General features: G+C 38.1%; 2 protein-coding genes and 6 non-coding genes across 11 annotated transcripts in view; 6 read left to right on the plus strand and 2 right to left on the minus strand.

Annotated features, from left to right (window-relative positions):
* gas7b (growth arrest-specific 7b) overlaps positions 1-12,319 on the plus strand; it is a 63,854-nt gene extending 51,535 nt beyond the window's left edge. Inside the window, exons 9-14 of the mRNA XM_049464287.1 lie at positions 4,333-4,411; positions 5,607-5,735; positions 6,420-6,543; positions 8,869-8,948; positions 9,102-9,200; positions 10,299-12,319. Coding sequence (XP_049320244.1) covers positions 4,333-4,411; positions 5,607-5,735; positions 6,420-6,543; positions 8,869-8,948; positions 9,102-9,200; positions 10,299-10,412 — 625 coding nt within the window. The 3' untranslated portion in view covers positions 10,413-12,319. The remainder of the gene's footprint in view (positions 1-4,332; positions 4,412-5,606; positions 5,736-6,419; positions 6,544-8,868; positions 8,949-9,101; positions 9,201-10,298) is intronic.
* A 2,273-nt stretch (positions 12,320-14,592) lies between these two features.
* Positions 14,593-25,649, minus strand: part of LOC103045081 (myosin-16) — a 67,265-nt gene continuing 56,208 nt past the window's right edge. For all 4 annotated transcript variants that reach the window (XM_007257220.4, XM_007257221.4, XM_007257219.4 and 1 more), the window contains 8 exons: positions 20,265-20,368; positions 19,713-19,905; positions 18,568-18,771; positions 17,330-17,455; positions 17,069-17,239; positions 16,353-16,553; positions 16,100-16,246; positions 14,593-15,655 (listed from right to left, as the gene is read on the minus strand). In XM_007257220.4, the coding sequence (XP_007257282.3) occupies positions 15,503-15,655; positions 16,100-16,246; positions 16,353-16,553; positions 17,069-17,239; positions 17,330-17,455; positions 18,568-18,771; positions 19,713-19,905; positions 20,265-20,368 (1,299 nt within the window). In that variant the 3' untranslated portion in view covers positions 14,593-15,502. The remainder of the gene's footprint in view (positions 15,656-16,099; positions 16,247-16,352; positions 16,554-17,068; positions 17,240-17,329; positions 17,456-18,567; positions 18,772-19,712; positions 19,906-20,264; positions 20,369-25,649) is intronic.
* Positions 21,649-21,730, plus strand: trnal-uag (transfer RNA leucine (anticodon UAG)). Its single transcript has one exon. It is a non-coding gene; the product is annotated as a tRNA-Leu (tRNA).
* On the plus strand, positions 22,031-22,112 carry trnal-aag (transfer RNA leucine (anticodon AAG)). Its single transcript has one exon. It is a non-coding gene; the product is annotated as a tRNA-Leu (tRNA).
* trnal-aag (transfer RNA leucine (anticodon AAG)) lies at positions 22,983-23,064 on the minus strand. Its single transcript has one exon. It is a non-coding gene; the product is annotated as a tRNA-Leu (tRNA).
* On the plus strand, positions 23,546-23,628 carry trnal-aag (transfer RNA leucine (anticodon AAG)). The gene has a single exon. It is a non-coding gene; the product is annotated as a tRNA-Leu (tRNA).
* On the plus strand, positions 24,205-24,286 carry trnal-uag (transfer RNA leucine (anticodon UAG)). The gene has a single exon. It is a non-coding gene; the product is annotated as a tRNA-Leu (tRNA).
* Positions 24,757-24,838, plus strand: trnal-aag (transfer RNA leucine (anticodon AAG)). Its single transcript has one exon. It is a non-coding gene; the product is annotated as a tRNA-Leu (tRNA).

Here is a 25,649-nt window from a genome sequence, read left to right on the forward strand (position 1 = left end):
TGCACTCATGATGTAGACAGTATTGTTACAAGAGGGCAGGCCATGACCTTTCACCACCTCACTGACCAATCATGCGCTGGCTTTAAAATACATCACATGAATATTTTCAAAACGTATGCTGCTAAATAGACGTGGACAGACAGTCATAACTAAAATTTAAAAGATTTTTTTCACGTCTGTTTTTTTCCTGCATAAAACAATAATGTCACTGTTGCTAAATGTATTTTGGTCCAAATGCTCTTGTTAATAACTATCATATATTGTATTTTTTATACATTATCAAATCCATACTTTAGTTCAAGCAAATACTAGATTTCTATCCATAGTATGAATATACAATATGCCATTTACATTCTTCAAATCAAGTTTTGAAAAAAAAAAAAAAAAAAACATACTAAGGGTGTGTTTAGTTTCATTTTCCTTAATCCAGACAAAGCAATAAAATAATACATTGTTCCATTTCAGTCCAAGCTGTAAATTTTAGGAATTGGATTTTAATTAAAATAGTCAATAAACGTTCCGACCTAGTCACTGGATTCCTAATTTTACATTTATGGTATTTGGCGCAAAGTCTTTAATCACATTATAGAGGTAGGTGAATGTATCATAACAATATTGTAGTGTAGGTAGTGATGCTCATATTATACACATTTCTAAAATCAAAACACTGTCACAAATAAAAATACAGTGTCAGAAATACATACATACACACATGTATATTAGCATTTCAGTGTTGCTGAAAGTGCATAAATGCCTTGACACAGTCTCTGAGTAAATGAACATAGGGTAGCTGTGTTAACATGGCTACCGTATTTTTCACACTATAAGGTGTATTTAAAATACTTTAATTTCCCCCAAAAATGTGTGGTGCATCTTATGTATGAATTTTACCAGTCATGTTGTAAGGAGCAGTAAAGCCGCTCCACTGCAGTCCAGCATTATATATGAGTTTTAGAAGGCTGGTGCAGTATTAGCATTAGCTGCTAACCGCACTAGCTCTTTCGCCGTTCAATGGTGAGTATGTAAAGCTATGTAGGATGGACTGCTAGCTAATAGATCCTTAGTGTAGTGAAGTTGGCGGCATTAACTAGCGCTAAACGCTGTTAAGTGCCGCAGCTAGCCCTGCTGCTAACCTCGCTACTGCTAACCTCACTGCTGCTAACCATGCTGCTGCTAACCGCGCTGTTGAAAATATTGGAAATTTAAGCTTCCAGTAAAAAAACGGAAGCACTTTACTAGCAGCTACTAGCAGCTAGCGCTGCTGCTAACCATGCTGCTTTTTAACCATTTAAGCTTCCTGTATAAAAACGGAAGCACTTTACTTACCCAAATAAACAGTTTTGATGAGAGAAATCTGTGTAGATTAATATCCAGCACCCGTTAAAAATAAAATGTTTGATTTTTTTTTTTGAAGAACTAAAGTTACAGTTTTGTGTACTTCACCTAATCTTTAAAAAAAGATGTTCATTGATAGTGTGTCTTATAATATGTTGCGGCTTAAAATAAAATACGGCATATTTCTTTTCTAATTACCTAAAAGCTTTTGGCTAGGTTGTGAACCTCCAGAGAATAAATAAAGCTGAATATGGAATATATAAAGACCTATGCATTGAATATACTGGTTTGTTTGACGACACAGTTCAGTCTAGCGTACAGAGAACACGCCTGACAGCGACTTTTTGCCCATGAGACGCTAATACCACCTCACTGCCTGTGTTCTTAAGTCTTCTTACTGCTTATATTTACTTATATAGCCTATATTTACTTCTGAAAATACACAACTAATTATTTTTTTAAATAATCACAACAATAATATAACACTCATGCTGAGGGAGTTTGTGAATCCCAAAGTGGAAACAATTTTAATGCTTATCTAGTGAAAATGTATAAAAACAGTGTAAAGGTGATTTGTTTAGTTTGTGGTAAATGTGCTGGCCAGCGTTTGGAGCTGTGTGTGGTTAGCGGTGTTAGCTAGCTCTGCTACTCACATGAGCTGAGAGATGGACTCTGTATTAAATAGTTTTATCCGGTTAGTAGGGTTAAATCCGTCAGTCCTGCACATATGAACTGCAGAAAAGGTGAAAACTCCAACACTAGACTGAGCCTGTAGCTGAAAATGTAACCCTAAACGACTGTTGAGAAGTTCCTCAGGTCGAGTCTGCAGCTCCATCTAGAGGCTGAGTATATGTGTATGTATATATATATATATACATACCTTTGTGGACCTTCAAAGGTAGAACAATAAAATAATATAGTCAGCTAAGCTAAAGCTTTTTTTTTAGGTAATTTTCAACTATCGTTGAGAATTTTTCCAAAAAATGTGTTTCTGCAGTTTCTTAATCTATTTCTATTCTCTAATTTCACACACACACATGTTCTTACATGTATAGCTTTCATTTGAATATGTTCATTTCAGCACTTTCAATTTCAATTAATTTTGATTTGAGTAAACTAAACTGCATACATGAAACCACAGAGATTGTGTTTTGTAATCTGTCTGTTTTAAACAAATCCACCTTTTTTCTCTCATCATTACTAATTTGGTATAACCTGATATTCTCACTCAGACAGGGAACTAAACCCCAGTCTGCCACATGGAGAGGAGGCATGTCAGCCTCTGTTCTGACTCTATATCTGACTCTGACTCTAGCTGATTTCTGATTGCAAGTTAGACAAAGCAGCTGATTGGTACCGAGTTTTGGTAGCTGTGACCCGGCTGTCATGGCTCTGCTTGCTATGCAGAAGGCTGTGACTGCCTGAACTGCAGGCCTGAATTGCAGGCCAGGGGTGTGTGTTAGAAAAGTAAATTCCACACGTCTCCCATTCAAAGCCCTCCTTTGAATCAGAGCGCTGTAGCAAGTGGAGCGCTTTAACTGACGCCTTGGGGGTCCTATTGGCTGAGGCTTTGAGAAAAATATGCTATGAATGCCTGGAATGAGGCAGTGAGGGTTTATCCTTTCACATTCTCTGCCTAGTTATGTTTGACACTTTCCCTGAAAAATGATGGAAATGTTCCATTGCAAAGGACTAATTTTACAGGTTCTTCTGGGAAAAGAATATATTCTTTAAAAACCTTTGATGCTCAGCTCTGAATTCTTTTTTGCTATTGCCACTGTTTTACTTCCATGAATTTGGTTACTGCCATACTTGGTTTAGCAAATATATATATATATATATATATATATATATATATATATATATATATATATATATATATATATATATATATATATATTAACGTTATATCTATGATGTTTTACCTGTGATGCTGCAGAGAATGCAATTTATAGTTGGTTTCTATGGTCAGGATCAGTTGATGAGTTTGTTTACTTGTTTGTTTACACACTTCTACCTAGTGATAAAACTCCTGCATTCGGACTGCAGTTGAAAAACAGGAGGACCAGTGAGTTTTTAGGCTTTCTCGGTCACATGACATCACGTTTAGTAGCTCCTCCATTTCCACTCACTTTTGTGTTTCCGTGGATCTCCGTGGAAACGTGAGTTGAAAGTGTAGTAATGGTGCATGGCAGTAGACCAATAGCTTTTTACGAAACGTGGGATGTGCGTCCGGACGAGACTAAAATATCAGAGTGTTGGGTGGAGGTGGGGCAGAAGCTGGGGTTAAACTTAGTGGCGTAATTAATTGCGTTAAAAATGACAACATAATAGCGTTACTGATTCCAAATTAATTGCATGCGTTAACAGCCCTAGTTAAAATATAACAGAGAAACACACCTATCTACTTGTTTAGCAACAGAAATAAGGATTTAGACAACATGTTCAGAAGTTTCTATTTGAATTCCATAATTTCAGTGATTCAATGATTTTTCTTATCTTTAAATGTTCATCATTTGGAATTTTCATCAGAGAATGCATTTTACAGCATGATATTTTCCTGCATGTGTATTTTACAGCTCACCTGGGTGGGAGTGATGGGGTTGTTACACTTACCTAGTGCTGTGTGTGACATTAAAAGACAAAAAATAGTAGTAACAACAAGCTTTAACAACAGTTTTTACCAAAGACATGCCCACTCGCTTGAGTAAAGGTTCGTATTAGGCTGTAATGAAATCCTTGCTTGTAATCAACCTATTCTTTCTAATTGTAATAGATTACAGATACTTCTTTTGTATTCTGATGTAGTCTGTTACATGTATTCTATTACTACCCAATCCTGCTGGTTCACTTGACAGTACTTTATCATTTGTATATTGAGAGTTTAATGGAGGTTAACAGGTCAGGTTGCACAGATTTTTCTGTGAAAGGCTTAGATTAAACAGGAATGAAACTCCCACTGTGCTAAAGTCATGCCGGTTCCTTATCTGTCCTCAGCACACTTGGAGAGGCCTGGGCTCAACTGAAGAAAAGCCTGGCAGACGAGGCTGAAGTTCATCTCAAGTTCTCCTCTAAGGTAACAAATCCTCTGACCACGAAAAATGACTTCCCTCTGCCACTACCTCATACTGCTGCTGATGTATAGGCGTCTTATTTAGATAAGAAGGCCTGTAACAATGGTTATCTATGAAGTTACATATTTACTTAAGAATGCATGCATTATAATCAGTGTGGAATCTTGAAAATGTAAAAATAAGGTAATGCTTAATTCTGCAGCGTGAGCACAATGTACACTATGTTTACTGTGTATAAACTGTGTATAAACTAAAATACTGCTCACATAATGCCTTCTGTATGTGTGGAAATATGCTGTGGAGAAGGTTCTGCTGTACAGCTGTTTGGAGAAGAATGGAGAGTGTCGTATTTATGGAGGCTGGAAGATAATGTGCCAGATGTGTTCATACTCTCTGCTGAGGACACATTAATCCTATGAGCTATAGCTGCACACAAAGAACCTCCAGCCTCTGTATATTACATGCAGAAATAGACAACTATAATAATTTGCACAGGCTAGTCAGAATAGCAAACGAATTAATTATTTTCTGGCCAACATTAAGAAATAGTAGCCACAATAAAAGAATAACAAATTATTTAAAACCTTATGAACACTTTCAAATAAAACCCATAACACCATCTTTAAACCCATCTTTAGGCGCACCTGCAGCTTGATTTTGGGGCGTGTCAGTGTGTGTTTGCTATCGTAACAGCAGGAAAAGTACCCCTACAAAAGGCATGTAGTAATAATAGTAATTATTCTAATTAATCATGGGTGTGTGTTGAGCAATAATGTGCAATAAACCAATCAGCATGTCATTTGCCATTCCCTTTAAGAGTCGGGTGTGCTCTGACTTTGGCGTATTGGTATTTTAGTGGTGCAGCACTTCTGACCTGCTTTTCCACACTGTGAAGATGCGTGAGCAGGTCATTTATAAGAACAGCAATGTTACTTTATTTTTTATTCTGTTCATTGTTGATGTAAAAGTTGGGTTTGTGCACTGCTGTGTGTGTGTGTGTAACAAGCAGGGATGTGCGTTGCCAAAATAGCAATAAACATCTGAGGGTTGACTGTTGTCTAGGTTGATTCCAGTTAGTGGTGCACCTGTGTTTTTCATCGCCAAGATAGCAATATGCATATAATGTTTATATGATGCATATAATGTACATGTTTAGTCCTGTCATTCATATATTGTCGTTACTTTTCTATGTTTCAGCTGCAAAGTGAAGTGGAAAAGCCCCTAATGGTATTTCGAGACAATTTCAAGAAGGATATGAAGAGGTTTGACCATCACATCGCTGACCTCCGGAAACAGCTGGCCAGCCGATACGCTGCTGTGGAGAAGGTAGACTTGTTTTATTTGTCAGAACCTTGGCCGGCCTTGTGTTTCATTGGTCACCCCTATATATGATACAGGCAATCCAGGCAACAGAATCAGAAAGCCGAGCAGTGTATCAGTGATAGTGTAGCATTAGCATCACATTGATCTGTGAATACATCTCATCTCCTCCTACGTCCCCAACAGCCCAGATGCTTGACTTAGTCCCTGTTCGTCTAGCTGTTCTAGAATTTCAGGAATTCTTCTCATACATTATTAAAGCTCCACTTTGTTTCCCAAAGCAGGAGACCATTTCCTGGCCCTGGAGAATATCCAAGCTCTATAAATAATCACATGGCCGTGCCCTTCACACATGACCTTGAGACTGAACACATAGTGGTCTGGGTTTTGAAGTGTTGGTGCCGTAAACAAACCTGCTCTGACAAACTGATCTCATTTCAGCGCTGTCATTGTAGAAGCTGAGATAGGAGAAGACCTTCAGCGTAAAATATTGGAAAGCAATAATACATAACACAAAGTTAGAGCTGTTCAGAAGTCAGTCAATATGGTGGGTTTTTTGAGAGAGTGATCTGTAATTCAAAACAGTGCTTATAAGAAATTGGAAACGTGATAGACAACATACAGAACACACAGAAAAGAAAACATATGAAACTTATCTCATCCCTTATCTCTGTTTTTGTGTCCTTAAAGTCCCGTAAGGCCCTCGCAGACCGGCAGAAGGACCTGGAGGTTAAGACACAGCAGATGGAGATCAAACTGAGCAGTAAGATCGAGGAGGACATCAAGAAGGCCCGCAGGAAATCCACACAGGCAGGTCAGTGCCTCTGAAATGGCAGCACTCTCACAAGACCTGCACTCTGTGGCCTTTTTCTAGGTAGAGGCAGGTTAGATAAAGTAAAGGATCAAGACTGAAAAGCAAAGGTTTGTACTGCATCTCATGCAAACCAAAATACGTCATGGATTTCAGAGATTATGGAATGAAATGTACAATATGTTGGTCTTAACTTTATCAAACATATATATATATATATACACTAAATCATGAAGTTTTATCTCAGGGGATGATTTGGAAATGTCCACATCAGTATAAGTTGTGAGGTGCTATCTTGGGAGCGGCAAGGTGTTTGCTCATGGCAAGATGACGTGAAATATCAGTACTCAAGGCCTGAGAGTGGGTGTCAAGTGGATGGGACATAAAATTGTACAGCATTTATCATTCCTGGATCTACAGAGTGTTACATGTGTACTGGAAATATGCCATGAAATGTAATATCACCCACAGTGGACAGTGCAGTAAAGTGACGCTTTAATGGCAATGATTGTGACCAGTGGTGTCTGGCTAGAATTGTCCTTTTGAACAGAAAAGCGATTGTGGCAGAAATCCCATCCACATGTAATAGAATAAGTTTTTCGGCTTTCTCGGTTACGACATCACGTTCAGTAGCTCTTTTATTTCCACTCGCTATAGTGTTTAAGTGGATCTCTGTGGAAACGTGCACCCAAAGTGTAATTACGGTGCATAGCAGTGGACGAATAGCTATTTTATTAAACGTGAGGTGAAGAAACTCAGAAACTCAGCGAAAAACAATAGGTAATTCAGCCTGTAATTTTCTCAGAGGACGTCTGAGAAAAACCCATACATGGTCATCCTGGACTGGAATAAAATCACAGAGGACCCACCATAAAAGAGAAAATTACCCCAGGACCCCTGAGAAACTATTCCCGTCCGAATAGGGCTAAAGAGGAGAGTGAAAACTCAGCTTGAGAGAACAATTAAAGAAAATGAAGCTAAATTAAGGAAAATCTGGGAGTCAGGAGAAGAATTTCTGTGAAATTCAAATAAATTATCCCAGACAGTATCTTTTTGGCAGAATCTACCTGTTGCAAAACTGCATAGCTTGTTTTTTTTATCAACTTTTTCTATAGGCAACTGAAATTAGATTACTTTCATGACTCTGAGGATAATAGTGAGGGTTTACATCTGTTTAAAACTAATTTGTGCTTCACATACAGCCTATTATTATTAGAGTTCTGTGACTGAGCGGTTCTGATCCGGTCACTCTAGGGAGGAGAGACATGGCCAGTGTCACTGAGCCAAACGGTCTGTTGTTGTGCCAGAAGCCATTTTTCTGCAGTGACAAGACACAACCTCGGGGCATGTTTTTTCCAAGCTGTTGCGCTAGTCAGAAAACACAAAATTACAACCACATATTAGTGGAAATTCAGGGCAACAGAGAGAGATGCAAAAAAAAAGAGAAGTGAAAATAATAGAGGAAGATATCTGTGCTGCAGATTGAACACGTCACGCAGTGGGTAGAAGTGGCTAACCTGCCATACCTGACATACTGGCTTTTAGTGGCTCCAAAAGCTGGAAAGATCAAATTTAGATAATTAGGATAGAGCTCAGTTTTCACTCAGAATATTTTTAATTTAAGATTATACACATACAGTAATTAGATTCAGCAATATGTTTTAACACATTTCTCAGCAGCTGTCATGAACTAGTGTTGTTTTGGCTCCCCCTAGTGATAAATCAGTGGAATAGGGGTAGTATGTCATGTTATAAGTGGTAATTTAGGGCATGCAATCTAGGAAATTTAGAAATCTGTAAATATTTTTTATTGTATCATGTCATGATACACATATATAATTTTTAACACACACTGTGAATGAACACACATTAAATTCAAAAATTGAATTGAATAGTTATCTCTAAAAAAAATACTTGTTTGTTTTGTTTATGCTTATATTAGGCACTGCACACTTAAAACTCATATTTTTGTGATACAAACTGTTATAGAGATGAACTATGTGTCACATCCCACAGCCCAGTTCCCTGTTGCTTCCCTTCTGTGCTTGTGTTTCTCTGTGTTTACCTTTCCTCCTCCGTGGTTCTGTGTTCCTCTGTGTCTCCACTTTAACTGTTTTACTTGTGTTCATTGTAGCTCCACCCCCTCATTACCAGTCCCCAGATATTACTTATTTCCTTTCACACCTAAATGAATATTACTTGCGTTTGCATCTGCTCCCCGTGTCCTTCCTTGCAGCAGCCGTGACACTATGAATTAAAAATTTGTATTAAACCCCGAGTGAAGTCATTACCAAACATGCTCTAATATATCGTGTTTTCTGTCTGCAGGGGATGATCTGATGCGATGTGTCGATCTGTATAACCAGTCTCAGTCGAAATGGTTTGAGGAGATGGTCACTACAAGTCTGGTGAGACTGCTTGCTCCACTTGTCTATATTATAGTTATTATTATCCACCACATACAGTAGTGTGTGTATCTAATAGAACATACAAAAATTACCGGAACACAAAATGGAAAATCATACTTGTTCTCACATCGTCTTTGTTCTTGGAACTTGTAGGAGCTGGAGAGACTGGAGGTGGAGCGTGTGGAGATGATTAGAAAACACCTGTGCCAGTACACAACACTGCGGCATGAGACAGATATGTTCAACCAAAGTGTAAGTCATGTTTCACCAGACTGTGGCATCTATACTCATCATCAAAAAAATAGTTGTACCCTGAAGGAGTCCACCAACAGAAATGAACCATTGCAGTTAGTTAGGTTAGGCAGTTAGGCCAGATTCTGTCTTGGTGGAGCTATGCCAACAGGACAATGTTCGTCCACATACTGCCGCCATCTCAAGACTAGAGGTTGTGTTGAAGACATGGACACTATACTATGGCTATCTGCATCACCAGACCAATCCTTGATTGGAAAAGTGTGAGATGATATTGGACACACTATCAACACTACACCCCTGCCGTGAAATCTGCAGGATTTGAGTGAGAATATTCAATCTGCATGGAATTAATTAATCCAGGACACCTTTAGGAACCTCTACAAGTCCATGCCAAGAGTCTGGCATGTTGTGTTACACGTGTTACACTTTATTTCTGTAAGTGTAGCTCAATAAATATTGCCTTTTTTTGTCTAAAACAAAATGTTATTTTTTCCCCATTTTCTCCTCAATTTATACGGCCAAATACCCAACCCACTCATTGGAACTACCCTTATCACTAGTGAAGCCCCAACACCGGGAGGGTAAAGACTGGCACATGCATCCTCTTTTCAAGCTGCTACTGATGCAGCATTGCCGAGTAGCATCACAGTGCACTCGGAGGAAAGCGCAGTAACTCAGTTCTGATACATCAGCTCACAGACGCCTCGTGCTGCAGACATCACCTTCTGGAGTGATGTGGTGAGAGAGCGCCATCTACCCACCCAGAGAGAGTAATGTCAATTGTGCTCTCTCAGGGCTCTGTTAGCCGATGGCAAGCTACATGAACAGGATTCGAACCGGCAATCTCCTTATCATAGTGGCAGTGTTTAGCCTGCTGAACCTTTTGGAGCCTTGTTTGTCTTAATTTTCATGAATTTATTGTTCCTGGTAACCATTATCTTATCTTGCCTCTGAATAGCAATGCAATCTGATAGAAACTTCCTTCTGAGTACAAGTATTTCTTTGACAATGAGTGCATTTAAGTAAACACTTGTTTATCAGAAAAATACAGATAGTCAGTAAAACATGGTGCTTCTCTGTTTGTTTCATGTGCAGACCATGGAGCCAGTGGACAAACTGCTTCAGATCGTGGACCCTGCTAAAGACAGAGAGCTGTGGGTGAAGGAACACAAGACGGGAGAGGCGAGGCCAGTGGACCTGGAGATCTAATGGAGATTAAAGAAAAGACTGTATTATTATCCCAGTGACGGAGCTGGCCCTGTGAGACTGTCCTTTTAGGTGCGTAAGCTGAAAATCAGCCCTGGAACCTGGAGGCCCTGGAACATAAACACCCTCCATAAATGAGGGCCAGTGAATGGAACTGCTGTGTCTGAGAAGATGGAGCTCTACTGACCAAAGCCGGTTGCTGTGTAAGCCACAGTTTAAAGCCAGTGAACCCTCAGCTTAAGAGTTCAGCCAAGGGTGGATGACGTTGTTGGTTCATTACAGGCTACGCATTACCAATTTTGATTCACTGCTATGTTAACACATGGTCCCCCATCCAAACAGTGTTGATAATATTGTAGTCCTATTTATTAATTAAGGGATGGTTGGGAGAGGAGGGCTCATAAACTAAATCAGGCAGCAAAAATGGGCTACTGACAAACACTGTTCACCTACAAAAGTGAAAAGATTTAGGCACACCTAGTCAAATTACAAAACGCACACAGTGTTTTGTTGTAAATCCAGCTCTGGAAAAAAGAGACTACTTTAAAATTATGTTTTCCTTGATTTTACCAAATTGAAAACCTCTGGAATATAATGAAGAGGAAGATGGATGATCACAAGCCATCAAACCAAACTGAACTGTTTGAATTTTTGCACCAGGAGTGGCATAAAGTTATCCAAAAGTAGTGTGTAAGACTGATGGAGGAGAGCATGCCAAGATACACAAAAACTGTGATTAAAACCAAGGTTATTCAACCAAATATTGATTTCTGAACTCTTAAAACTTTATGAATATTAACTTATTTTCTGCAAATAAATGCTCTAAATGTCAATATATTTATTTGGAATTTGGGGGAAATGTCTATAGTCTATAGAATAAAACAACAATGTTAATTTTACTCAAACATATACCTATCAATAGCAAAATCAGAGTAACTGATTCAGAAACTGAAGTGGTCTTAATTTTTCCAGAGCTGTGTTCAGCATCTAAAGAGAACACATTTTTGCACTTTCTCAAAGCTCAGTACAGTTCCTTGGTGCATCACAGCAAGCAGCATTATTAAATGATGAAAAACAAAACAGTATCAAAAAAATACAAAACGTGACTTGAAATAAAACATAAAATGCCATTCCTATACTTTGGAATAAATGTTTTAGTTGGAGTAACAGACTTTCCCTGTACAGCTAAGTGACTTAATGTCCTGCTCACAAGTTACTCCCTTGTGGAAGATGAATGAGGAGAAGCTGATCAATGACCAACCTTTATTAAATCATTAATAATTAGAACTGTTATCTTGCCTTATATTAACGACTTAATTACTGAGGCACTTGCACCTCAGTGCTTCATTTTTCTGGGCTGTGCAGTGCTGCTTACTGTTACTTTGTGAGTGATGGCCTGAAGTGTGTTCTCTTTAGGCGTTTTTTTTTCATGGTAAATTATAAAGTTTCTAAAGTGTCTAAATATCTTCATTTATCTTCACTGTCATGAAAAAAAATCTTACATGTCTATTTTCAGTCATTTTTCTCTTTTTGACATTCTGACAGTTGTCCTATACGTTGTGTTAAACTTTCATGTTAAATGGACCAATAGAATTTTCCATAATGACTTGAAATATAAAAATTGGCCACTGAATGAAGATAGGTGTACCTGATAAACTGTCAACTCAGTGTAGATCATTCTTTATCTCTCTCTCTCTCTATCCCCTCTCACTCTCACTTACACTCCAGGGCCCTGCAATATTACAAAAATATAAACAGCAACATGTATTTATTTTTTTACGAGTTAACCAGATAAGGGATACACATACATAAAGAGAATGTTTACACACATCAGTTTTAAAGTGTTCTCACTCTCATAGAGAACTGCTGCTGCTACAGAATTATTCATAAACACGCCCTTCTCTACGGTGGCCGAGAAAGCCCAGCGCAGTGCAAATTGAAAAGCGCTGCAAAAGCACAAAACACATCCATCAAACTTACAACACAGGCGCAGCAAATAGAAAAATGCGCTGCAAAAAGAAAAACGCGCTGCAAATAGAACCACAACACAACGGAAGTGAGTCACAACACAACGGAATTTTCCCGGGGGACCTTAAAAGATGCTGTACCAGCTGTATACAAAGGACAATAAGTTTTACTTATTGTCCTTTGTACACATAGTGAAGTCCGAGACGTTACTGAAGACGCAGCTTAGCTGGTACAGTATCTTTTAAGGTCCCCCGGGAAAATTCCGTTGTGTTGTGACTCACTTCCGTTGTGTTGTGGTTCTATTTGCAGCGCGTTTTTCTATTTGCAGCGCGTTTTTCTAGTTGCAGCGCGTTTTTCTATTTGCTGCGCCTGTGTTGTAATTTTGATGGATGTGTTTTGTGCTTTTGCAGCGCTTTTCAATTTGCACTGCGTTGGGCTTTCTCGGCCACCGTACCCTTCAGTCACATCAGGTTATTTATAGTGCTATAAAATGGCATGAAATGTTCTCAGACAAATGCCCATATTTGGCACACACAGACATGCTGATAACGCAAAATTAAACTTCACACCCAGATATTTACAGAGACAGAAGACTGCTGAAACTAATGCTTATTGGCTTCTGTGAATTTTAGTCATTACAGACAAATATATCTGTTTTAACACAGTTTTACACATGGTCTTGAAGAACTGGCTACACTAAGAGGTTTGTGTTTCAGTTAAGACTTTTTATATGATATTTTTTGTCTCACCACAGGTATCATGATGAAAGACCTTTAATGTACACTGTAGAATAGGCTCTTTACTCCCATCTTATACCGAATAGAATTATTTAAATTTAAAGTGTGATTATCTGAGGATTTTAAAGGATTTTAGATTGTCCCATCCCTAAAATGGACACACAGTGTCACTGATGTAAAGCACCAAAAAACATTCGGCCACCAATAGTACCCTCTTGTGGAGAATCGCCAGTCTCAGATAGAGACGAAAGAAAGAAAGAAAGAAACCAGGGCAGTGAGGTGCTTTTCATATATATAATCTTTCACTGAACAAGCTGTTAAAAGATTTACTAAAACAGTTGAGTGACTCACAGCTGCTTCTCATGAATTCCTTGCTGTCTTAATCTCAATGAAAATGTGGTTTCAGATTGCAAGTTTGTGGTCAGGAATCTCAGGGGTTAAGAGTACACCATGTTTAAACATGTAACAGGACAACAGTTCACATTATAAGCCTCTTTAATCAATTTAGTTTTGTTTTTGTTTTGTTTTTTTGTTCAGATTTAGCGGTTTACATTCTCATATGTAAGGGTCCTTTATGTGTCTGTAATGTAAACAGATCTGTCCCTGAAACACACATGCATACACTGATACAGTTATGCACATCATTCCTCATTTTTGCACTGACTGATGACAGCAGCACTAAGCAGATGTGTACAGGCAAAACATCGCATCAAATCAAATCTGACTGTTCACTTTCTAGGATTAGGATTTGTATCTGATTTGGGATCACATATGAAAGTCATTCAAATCTGACTGGAAAAGACCAGATTTGAAATATCCACACAGTCCTAAAAAAAGATTTGTGTCACATTATGGCAAAAAAATCAGATTTGAATAAATTTTGCCTGGTAATGTGAATGTGAACGCAGACAAACCGACAACAGCTAGACAAGTGTTGTTTCCTAACAGGCTTGTTTTCTATCTTAACAGACATGATTTTTTTTTTACTTTATAAAGATCTTACTTTGGTTATTCTGAAGGATTGATTCGAGGACAGGCTACAGGCACCTACCAGAAATGGACAAAGTATGTAAAGCAAAAAGAGGTACAGATAATATATTGAAAATTATTTTGCACAATGCTTATTTTTTTACAAAATGAACTTAACACTGATTTTGTTTATACTGTCTGTTTTAGACATTTGACTGAATTTCTTTTCTTTTATTGTCACGGCTTCTTCTTTTATAGCTACAGTATTATAAGCAAGCAGCTGGAAGATCATTTTTGTGATTAGAAATGTAATGTTCACCATGTTTCTGTTCAAGTGATGTTCAGAGTGTAAAGTTTACTACAAAATACTTGTAGAAAATTTGATAATCTATAACTAATAACTGATGATTCTTTTCTTTTAATATTTTAAATGTTAAAATTCAGAGTATATTTCTGTCTGTATGTGTCTTAATAAAAATACAAGCTTTATAAAGAAAATAATTGTGGCACACATTTTAATATGTTTATTGTTAAAAACTTATGTTTTACATTTTCGGGAATCAGGAGTACATAAAATACATACATTTCCAAATGCTTATATATAGCTTTCTAGGAATCGGTTTATAACTGATTTATTTCTGGACACTACAGGGATTGAGCATAACTTTTGTTGTTGTTTTTTTTATACAGAGTTGAAATGTAGGTAAATGTATACTAAAATACTTTACTATGGATAGCTTTTAATTTCTTTAAATATTCATTTGAAATATTTTACCTTTGAAAACACAAATAACAATTAATCTTAATTATTCATACATATGACCTTGTTTACACCTGGTCCATTAACGTGACTAGTATCTGGATTGTATTCTGGTGTACACCAATTATTAAGGGTGTTCTGGTTGTATTGGGGGAGTTTTCAGTTGTAGAATGCATCTTGGAAAGACAGATGCATTTAGATGCATATCCAGATCAAGGTGTCCAGATGGGTTTATGATGGTAGTTTAAAAAACATTTTATGGCAAAGTTTTGGCAAAGAGAACATACACAGCACAGTGTAATTATCCAGACAGTAACACAAGATCTGTTTCCACTGAATTAAAAATGAAAACAACAACTATAGGAGGAAGTGTGCTGAATGTCAGCTTTGACATTATAAACAGTGATTCTATGTTGATTAAAGCTGACATTCTGCACTTTCACTTCCTACTTGTGTTCTGTAGTACAGACCCAAACAACAAACAGACCTTGCACAGTTAGTCCCAGACTGTGCTGTGTTTCACACAAATTGCACAACATAGTTTAAAAAGGAATAATACTGAATATAGATGCTAGTGTTGACCAAAGTTTGATATTTTATCATTTGAAATCTTGATTCAGAGCTCCCAATTTATGTTCGAGGCCAGGAAAAAAAACGCTTTAGTCGATCATGAGTTTCTTGAGGGAGTTGAGATAAGTGGGAATGAGAGAACTGACTGATTCATCGTCATCAGTGAGGATCTTCTCACCTCTGCCTTCTGAACCAACAGAGCTGGGTGATCTTACAACCCCGGGATATGGAGTGCTATAACCCTGTAGAGAAGGAGAACATGTTTTAGTTTTTTTTTTTTTTAAATGATGCATATTTAAATTGAAAGCATTTACATAGGTATATAGTATGTGTTTATTTTGTAATAAAAATGGTACGTTGTAATTATTAATTAAATTAAAGATTTAATTTATAAAACCTTAATGGACAACTTTGATGTGTTTTTTTTTTTTCACTTCATTGCCAAAGTATCAGATTGGGACTCTGTATCGGTATGAACTGACTCTGACTCAGGGGCAAAAAAATGTGATTGGGACATTTCCTTGAGTGTGAACAGTCAAGCAACTCACAGAAATCACACACACACATTTGGTACAGTATGCATATTCTACAGGTAGCAAAATACCTGATATGAGTTCCAGTCCTGTGATATCTAGCATGCCATTATGTATTGTCTAAAATAGATTTAATATAAGCTTTAGACTTACTGATGAGTATCCTTTTCCAAAACTGCCTCTGTTCTTGGTCCTGATCTTTGTCAAAGCAGACTCAGCTATGTCAGCTCGCTCTTCTGCATCATCCAGCTCATGGACAGTCTTCCTATATTTAGCCAGGTTCATGTTGGCCTGCTCCTCCTGCAAGAACAAATATAGCGACACTGTATTTTCTATTGTTCAAAATATATCTAAAATCTTTTCTTAACAACATGAACCACAGAGAAATGTCTCAGCATGATCATACCGCTTCCTCCACTTGTCTTTTGTAGGTTTTCATTTTGATCTGCAGCCTCTCCACCAGCTCCTGCATTCTCAGCTGGTTCTTCTGGTCCTCCTCGGACTGAAAGAGTAGCTCTTTGAGACGGCGCTCGTTCTTCCGCAGGGTCTTCACCGTCTCTGCGTATTTCTTCTGCTCTGTTTCCAGTTCCAGCTCTAACTCCTTCACCTGCGAGGTCCAGACATTGCCAGAGAAGTGTTAGGTGGTAAGTTGTGAGGTATTATCTTGTGAGAGGGTGAACAGTGGATATATTATCAGGGTTTAAGTGGGTGCCAGATTAACTGAACAATTCATTTTTAATGTCCTGCAAGCATTTACACAATTCCTTGATTCACAGTGTCATATGTGTACCAGGAACCTGTCATAGAATATGGCATTAATGATTGTGGTACTGATCATAACTGGCGGCTTCTGGCTGGAATTGTCCATGCAGTGCACACAAGCGACACTGTCAGAAATCAAAGCCACTGATTGCAACATTCTTTAGGTTCCATGTTATGTGGCAAAAGTCATTGAGACTACATGAGACTACATGAGTTCCTATTCCATGACTTTTGGGATGACAGTGTTCATTTGGAGATACAACAAGCCAGTGGAGACAACAGCAGCATGGCGCTCAGTCTCAAAGCCTTCAGCTTATACTGGTAAGTATTTGGCAACCAGAGTGACTCTCAGTACTTTACCTTTCCTTCCAGCTTCTGAATGATCTTCTTGCCTCCTTTCATGGCCAACTGCTCAGCCTCATCCAGTCGGACAGTCATGTCCTTGAGCTGGGCCTCCAGGCCTTTCTTCACCCGCTCTAGATGCATAGTGTGCTCTTGCTCCACCCTCAGCTCCTCTGCCACTCTTGCAGTCTGCACAGAGAAACACATAAGCTTCTGAGTGTGTTAAGATCTTATGTACGCCTTGACACCATTATTGACATTATTGAGATTGTATTGTACCTCACACACAGCTTTCTTGATCTTGTCGTTGGCTCCCCTCAGTTCATTCTGTAGTTCCTCATGCTCTTGGGTCAGCTGCTGAAGGTCTACCTCCAACTTTCTCTTGCCACTGGAGGCGGACTGTAACTACAGTGACAGAGCCAGTGTGGAGTTAGAGTAAGAGTAAGAGTTTAGAGTAACAAGGGATGAGCATAGCATTTACTGACCATTAAAAGTGTCATTCCATCGTTTTTATTCATTTTAAAATGTCTAGTTGTGGTCTAACGCTGTTAGCTAGCTCCTATCTGATGGGATGAATACTAATTCATGGGCTGATATAGACACAGTGCTTTTCCTGATCGACTTGTTTTCTGAATATTTTCTTTTATTAGCTAGTGGAAAGGTTTCATGTGCAGCATCCATATACAACTCAGAGAGACCTATTGTATCTCACAAAGAACAAGAAAAAGTGGATTTTAGCACAAGGACACCTTTAAGCTAGTGTATTGTATCAATGCTATGGATTTCATTAGGGACAGGATTGTGCATTTATAATAGTAATAGTATAATAAGAGCAAGTGTGTTTATTTTATATGTAAAAGCAGTTCTAAAACATAAACATAATAAAATAATAATATTCATAATATCCACCAATTTCGTGAGGATCACATGTAGGGGTGTGCCATATTGTACCGTACGCAATAATATTGATAACATTTTTTAAATGTTTGAAATGAAATCAAAGTACTACTATTTCACTGTTTTTTTTTAAATATATATATATATATATACTAGAAGCAGATTATATCTGCCCAGTATCTATGGAGTATATGGAGATATTTGAAGTGCATTATTAGCATTATGACATTCTGGATCATTGACTTCTGTTACTAAGTTCTTGATTTTTTTTTTATATCTTAGTTAGGGGTGTACCATATCATATCGTATTCAATAATAAAATGTAATTTTAAGGATTTTTTTTTAATTCAGTGTTTTGACATATCACCAAGAGTATCGTTATCGTAAAAAAATACCATGAAATATTGTGATATTATTTTAGGGCATTATTGGCCACCCCTAATCACATGTACTCCTATCTATACATATAACCTGTAAGATTATTTGTACATTTTTAAGTGATACCAATATGATAAACATGATAGTACCATAGTATTGTGGCTCTGGTTCCAGTGTTTCAAAAATATGAATAAAGAAGAGTTTTGATTAGTATTTGATTAGATCTTGATTAGTATCTCTACCTGGTTGTTGATATCGTTGTATTTCTCTGTGGTCTCTTGGAGCTCCGTCTCCAGGGCCTTGCGAGCCCTCTCTGCAGCCTCCAGCCCTGCACGACTCTCCTCGCCCTCAGTGACCAGCAGAGTGCACCGTCGCTCCAGCAGTGTGTGCTCCTCTCTCAGCTCCTCCTGCCCTCTCGTCTCCTCCTCCAGCTGCACCTGCAGGTCCTACACAGAAGACAGGAAGTGAGAGCAATTCAAGTGAAGTAAAGTACCAACTCTGCAAGTCAGCAAGGTCAAATCACTGTTTGCTACTGTTTTCACACACTGAAGCTTTGAAATGTAAAATTTATACAATGCTCAAAATATGTTATAGAAATTCGAAAATGTATTTTAGATTCTTCAAAGTAGCCTTTTTATGCATTGATGCAGCTCTGCTCTCAAGCAGCTCCATGAGGAGCCTCTGGGGATTCCTTTTACCTACAGACCTGAAGCAGATGCCCCAGTTATCCTGAGAACCTGCTGGCTTATAAAGGCCGCTTGTTGTGGAAGTCTTTATAATACCTTATATAATATTATGCCTATTTTGCAAATGAATAAATTAAACAAAAAATAGACATCAGCATCACAACTCAGATTTGGTTTATAAACACATTTAGAGCACATTTTTGCACATTTGAAAGTCATTAGGTCAGATTGTATTTAAAAGGAACATATCAAGATTGTCTTGTATATCTTTTTTACATTTGTATTAGTACTGAATAAAGGACTCTTCACATGACAAGTTGATCATCCATCTATAGAACTTAGGAAAAGAGAATATGCATGAATTGGTAGGGTTAATTGTTTGTATGCTGAAGGAATGTAGGAACATAAATATTTTTTAAATAGATATATAATGGATGTTTTTTAGCTTTGTTTTAGTATAAATAGAGTGATTTCAGAACTGTCATTTAGTAATATATTTTCTGTGCAATTATCCTAGGATCACAACTTTTTAAATTTATTTTACACTTTTATTACAATCTCAGGCTATTGCTTTATTATTGGTCTTGAGATCAGAGGACAAATTCTTTGATAATGAAATAATGGAAGGCCAACAGAAAATTTTGAGTTAAGACTGTCATTTCTGAACTACTGCTGTACAGCTGTCACAAAAGTACAGAAACCTTAGTCTGCTGTTGCATCTTTTTGACAGTCTTCATTAGCTCTGCGTTGTTCTTGTTGAGCAGGTCCATCTGCAGCTCCAGCTCATTTATATCACTCTCCATCTTCTTCTTCAGACGGGCCCCTTCTGTCCGGCCCTTCACCTCTACATCCAGACTGGCCTGCAGTGACTCAACTGCCCTCTGGTGGCTTTTCCTGAATACAAACAATAAACCCCTAGTTAGGTGAATCTGGCAGTTAATGAGAGAGTTAAATCACCAGTTTAAACAAGACAGACATCAAATGCAGGACTAGAGTTCCCCACCCCTGCTTTAAAGCTTATATCAATGTTCCGTACAACAGTTTCATAGAGTCCCACATGAACCAGAAAAAGTCAGAAGAACTTCAGGTCAAAAGTATGCAGACAGACTTACTCACCTCTGAGTCTAAAGCGCATTTGTGAAAAGCAAGAAGAGGAAAATCAGAAAAGCTTTGTTCAGAAAAAAGCTATCTGGGAATTTGTGTCAAGATTATTTTCATAGATTTATAATGGAAAATGTAAATGAAATCTCAACCTGGCAGCATCCAGCTCCTCCTCCTTCTCCTGCAGTCTGCGCTCCATGTCTGCTTTGGCCTGAGAGAGCTCCAGCTGCAGCCGGAGCACCTTAGTCTCCTCGGCCTAAAGGGAAAACATGGAAACACACAAGATGTGTTTGACCTTTTTCACATTCAATAATGTTAAGTGCAGTTCCTGCAGAAACTGGGAGTGTAACTGCAGTTTAACATTGTTGATCATTAATGTACTAGTGCATCTAAAAAAAAAAAAAACAGAATATAATTGAAAAATTACTTCATTTCAATAATTCAGTGTATTCAATGAGAAACATAAATTATATTATACTGTATTACACACAGAGTGATCTATTTAATTATTTTTTTTTTGCATTACAAAACATCACTGATTGTGGAAACTTCACACTAGACCTCAGGCAGTTTGGACTGTGTGTCTCTCCACTCGTCCTTTAGACACTGGTCCCTTGATTTCTAAATAAAGTGTAAAATTTACTGATGGCTAATGATGGTTTGGAGAGCCATGTCATCTGCTGGTGTTGGTCCACTGTGTTTTATCGAGTCCAAAATCAGTTTTGCAGTGCTTTCCCTGAAACTCTTACAGCACTTTATGCTTCCTTCTGCTGACAACTTTTATGGAGATGCGGATTTCATTTTCCAGCAGGACTTGGCACACTGCCCATACTGCCAAAAGTACCTACTGGTCATAAAAGTACCAACTGGTCATACATAATATTCTAATTTTCTGAGACACTGATTTTGGGGTTTTCATTGGAGTTTGAATTAAATAACTGAAATAAAGTAAATTAAGTAACTTAATGATATTAATTTTTTTAATTCATATTTTAAAATGATATTTTATTAATGGAATTTAAATGTGCTTGGCAAAGAAAAACAGAGCTGTGTACACAGGCTGTTGGCTAAATCTTACATTGTGGTAAAAACATTATAAACAAGGGTAATAAAAAAAATTAACTAACTGTAAGCCATTCCAGGAGATTACCTTACAAAACTAGATGTGTAAAAGGAGCCTAATTTGAAGAATCTAAAATAAAAAAAAGATTTATAAGTCTTTACCACAATATTATAAGGTATATATAATATATCTAGGTATTCTAACAAGGGTTACATCATTTTTTTTATCTTCAAATTACCAGACAATATATATCTGAGCCTCTTTTGTGTTAGAAATTTTGACTGGTACTGTATTTATTTTTAAATATATAATTTTGTCAGACAGTTCAATTAATAATATAATAAGTGTCTAATATAATACGTTATTATTTTTATTGTTATTATTATGTCGAAGGATTACTGGTTGAACACATTTGTGACTGAGATTGAGTGAGATTGAGCCCATGTGTGAAAGAGTCCACTGAGTGAAACAAGGGTAGCGTGGCCGAGCGGTCTAAGGCGCTGGATTTAGGCTCCAGTCTCTTTGGAGGCGTGGGTTCGAATCCCACCGCTGCCAGCTGGTTTTTAAAAACTCCACATTTCTACTACTGTTATAGTGTTTCCGGAATCAAAGCGTGTTTGTAGAGAAATGCGTGCTATCAGTTTAAATCCAGAATACACTTTCAGTTTCTGTTGGCGAACTGAACCAGGCTGTGAGCCGGGGCCTGTCCAGCACGTGTCCTGTAGATTCAGCTCAAAGCGCCATTTCCACTTCCTGACTGTAGGTGGAGCCCAGGAGCAACAAATACCAATTCCTCAAATAAGAGTACTGGAAACAGCTGTAGATGAGGCTCAGACTCTTTCGACATTAGTACACGGTAGCGTGGCCGAGCGGTCTAAGGCGCTGGATTAAGGCTCCAGTCTCTTCGGGGGCGTGGGTTCGAATCCCACCGCTGCCAGCATGGTTTTAATAACTTTAATAAACCTTGCAACGTTTGCTGGTGCTGGTTAGAGTAACTTAAATCACTAAAACTAATCACCCCTTTAATACTTACATTAGTGTACAAAGCAAACTAAATAATGCTTATCTAAATAAACAAGTCTGTACAGGCAAATGTTACATATCATTTTAGTCTTAATTATGAGATTTGCTTGTGTGGCTTAAAACATAACATAAATTGGACTTTGACTTCCCGTTCTTCATTCCAAACGAAATCTTGACCTAAAAAAATGACATATAATGAACATTCAGCACTAATATTTTTATATTTTAAATTCTTTTTATGTTTTTAGAAGATTTTACTAATATATTTAACTCTATAACTGGTATAACATATACATATTACAGCCTATTACTACCTATATTGTTTATTTATGAATATTTATTCAGTTTAAACAAGTTATTTTCCTAATACAGTGTTCTGACAAAATGTTCTTTTTATTAACTGACAACAAATGTATTATTTTATACACATTAACAAATTGACTGTAACATTAGCTGCCACTGTCTAATGTAAATCTTTCAGTAAGTCTTCTGGTCATTCTGGCTATCCAGCTTGATTATGCTACTTATGCGGGTTGACCTGCTTGGTCTTGGTGGTTTGATTATGTGGGTCAGGCTGTCATTCTTGGTGCTGCCAGTGTTACTTGGTTATGCTGGTTGTTAAGCTTGGTCTGGCTGATCACATTTACAGACCAGATAAACAATCGCATATCAAACAAAAACGCAACATATACTGGTTTAAGGCTTGGCACGAGTTCTACTGCCACGCCGTAGAGGGGGCAAATTAGCAAGAAACAACCAATTTATTCAAGCCAGTACAAATTACTGGCAGCGGTGGGATTCAAACACACGCCCCCAAAGAGACTGGAGCCTTGATCCAGCGCCTTAGACCGCTCGGCCACGCTACCTCATACCGTCAATAAAAGACATTTCATGGGTTCGGGCAGACTCATCTACAGCTGAAGATGTTTTAGAGAGAGAATTTTGCGTTGTGGATCTTTAAGAAATTGCATCAATGGTGGCATGGTGCACATATACTATGTGTTTAAGTGGGATAATTCAGCTGAGTCTGGACATTCTGCTGTATATAAAAATGGTATTTTCTCCACCTAGAGTTACAATATGAAATTCACACTTTGTGAATTTTACAAGGTTTTGCAAATGAATTTTAACTTAGATCAAAGATTTTATTTTTAATCATGTTTGGAATAAAGTAATGTCCACGGCAGTGCCAAACAAATCCCCAATGTGGGTCAGTGAACAGCAGTGCTGTTACCGTGTGCAGTACGAAAGCGCATTTAGACCACTTTTCCTTTTTAAATCTGCTAAAACTGTGCTTGCCAGCGGTTGTATTCGGTGGGGGCCTAGATCGTAATACATAGTACTGACGGAAGCGTGGCCGAGCGGTCTAAGGCGCTGGATTAAGGCTCCAGTCTCTGCGGGGGCGTGGGGTCCGAATCCCACCGCTGCCAGCTTAATTTTAAAAGGTTTAATAAACGTTGTAACGCTTGATGGCGCTGGTTAGTCTAACTTAAATCACTAAATCAAATCATCCCTTCTATACAAAGCAGACTTTTACGAACAAAAAAAAAAACAAAATAACAAAATAAAAAAGTCTCTATATCTCTCTATAATCCCACCGCTGCCAAGGCACTTTTACCGGCTTGAATAAATTAGTTGCAACAATTGCTGACTGACGTAAATCGCTAAATCATTTGCATTTATTTGCTCATTAGATATATTTAAACAGTCTAGATTATTTAACTTCTTTTTTTGAGGAGATTTATATTTGAAAGACGTGACTCATTCATACTTTCTTAAAGGACTTGTGAGAAGTTGGATTCATTAAATGGCATGTCTATAAAATCGTTTAACTAACTAATCAATTGACGGGCCAGCCCTCGCTGATTCAAACTGGGTTACAGCTGGAAAACACCATAAAAATGCATTTAATAGCATCGGTCTATATTCCTAATATTTTAGTAGAATATTAAAGATCTGCTACTGCCCAACCTACGAATTTTATCTGAACCTGAAGCCATTGAAAAGGTAGCGTGGCCAAGCGGTCTAAGGCGCTGGATTTAGGCTCCAGTCTCTCTGGAGGCGTGGGTTCGAGTCCCGCCGCTGCAAACAAGGTTTTTGAAGTGAATTAAAAGTGGATAAATCGTCTGAATGTGTCCGAATCCGCACCGCTGTTCGCTGAACCCTGGATGGTGGTTTCCCTTGTGTCATTTCATTCTGAGTTTGGACAGACCAATCTACAACTAAGGGTATGTCAGAGAGAGAATTGTCTTTAGTTGGGCTCTGCCATGGAGCAGTGCGAATACCCTTGCTTTTTGACGCTCATACCCCACTTCTGCCGGATAGTTCAACCTGAAAAGTGTCACAACTTATGATGTTAATATAACTTTATTTGATTCCAAACATGATAAAACAAATCCTTGGATTTGTTCTTATTTTAATGTGTTCTGTAGGTTTGGGTCAAAGCGTGAATTCCACATTCTGACTGAAGGTGGAGTTTAGGAGAAAGAAATACCAATTCTCTAGGCTAGTTGGTCTTGGATCATCTTTGGGTGGTAGCGTCTTAAACGAAACCAAGAGGTAGCGTGGCCGAGCGGTCCAAGGCGCTGGATTAAGGCTCCAGTCTCTTCGGGGGCGTGGGTTCGAATCCCATCGCTGCCAAGGCACTTTAACAGGCTTGAATAAATTAATTGTAACAGTGGCTGGCTCATTCATACTTTCTTAAAGTACTTGTCAGAAGTTGGCTTTATTATATGGCATGTTCTATCTACACATTATTCAAGTTTTAAAAATGGCTCTGCTTTTATCTTACCATTAAACACCGTTTTAAAGCAAATCAAATCCCTCGATCTGAATTGTGTTCTCAAGGACCTTGTTTGCCAGATTCTTCATCTGATCCACAAAGCAAAATTCTCTCTCTGAAATACCCTCAGCTGTAGATTAGTCTGCCCAAACCACCATCCAGCCCTTGGGACATCATCCATCACCACTGCCATCAGCTTTGCTTAGCAAGTCTGTCAGCTCCACAGACAAGCATCACCATCAATCACCTACCATAACAGCACTGCTGGGAGGTCAGATAAGCTAACTTACACACCATGAGGTGTTACTCTCTCAATTTGTTAAAACAACAAACAGTCCAACACCATGACCCTACTTTACCACCCTCACTGCTTCACAAGAGCACATGCAAGAGAAACCAGAGCCTGACAGCAGCCATTCAACATTTAGACTAACAAAGCATGTCGGCTGAAGACCGCCTGATAATAGCTGACCTGGCTTGTGTTGGGAAAGATTTCTACATAAGTAGATCTTATACCCCATCTTTGTGTCAGCACTTGTCACCCCCAGGACACCCATTTCAGTTAAATAACAGCAGGGCCCCAGGAGACATTTTATCAGTGACTACAATCTTGACGCCTGTACTAATTCTGCTTGTAGCCTCTGAGGACCTCCGGTCCTTTGACGTAAG

The sequence above is a fragment of the Astyanax mexicanus genome, chromosome 15 (genome assembly GCF_023375975.1).
Source record: "Astyanax mexicanus isolate ESR-SI-001 chromosome 15, AstMex3_surface, whole genome shotgun sequence".
NCBI lineage: Eukaryota > Metazoa > Chordata > Actinopteri > Characiformes > Acestrorhamphidae > Astyanax > Astyanax mexicanus.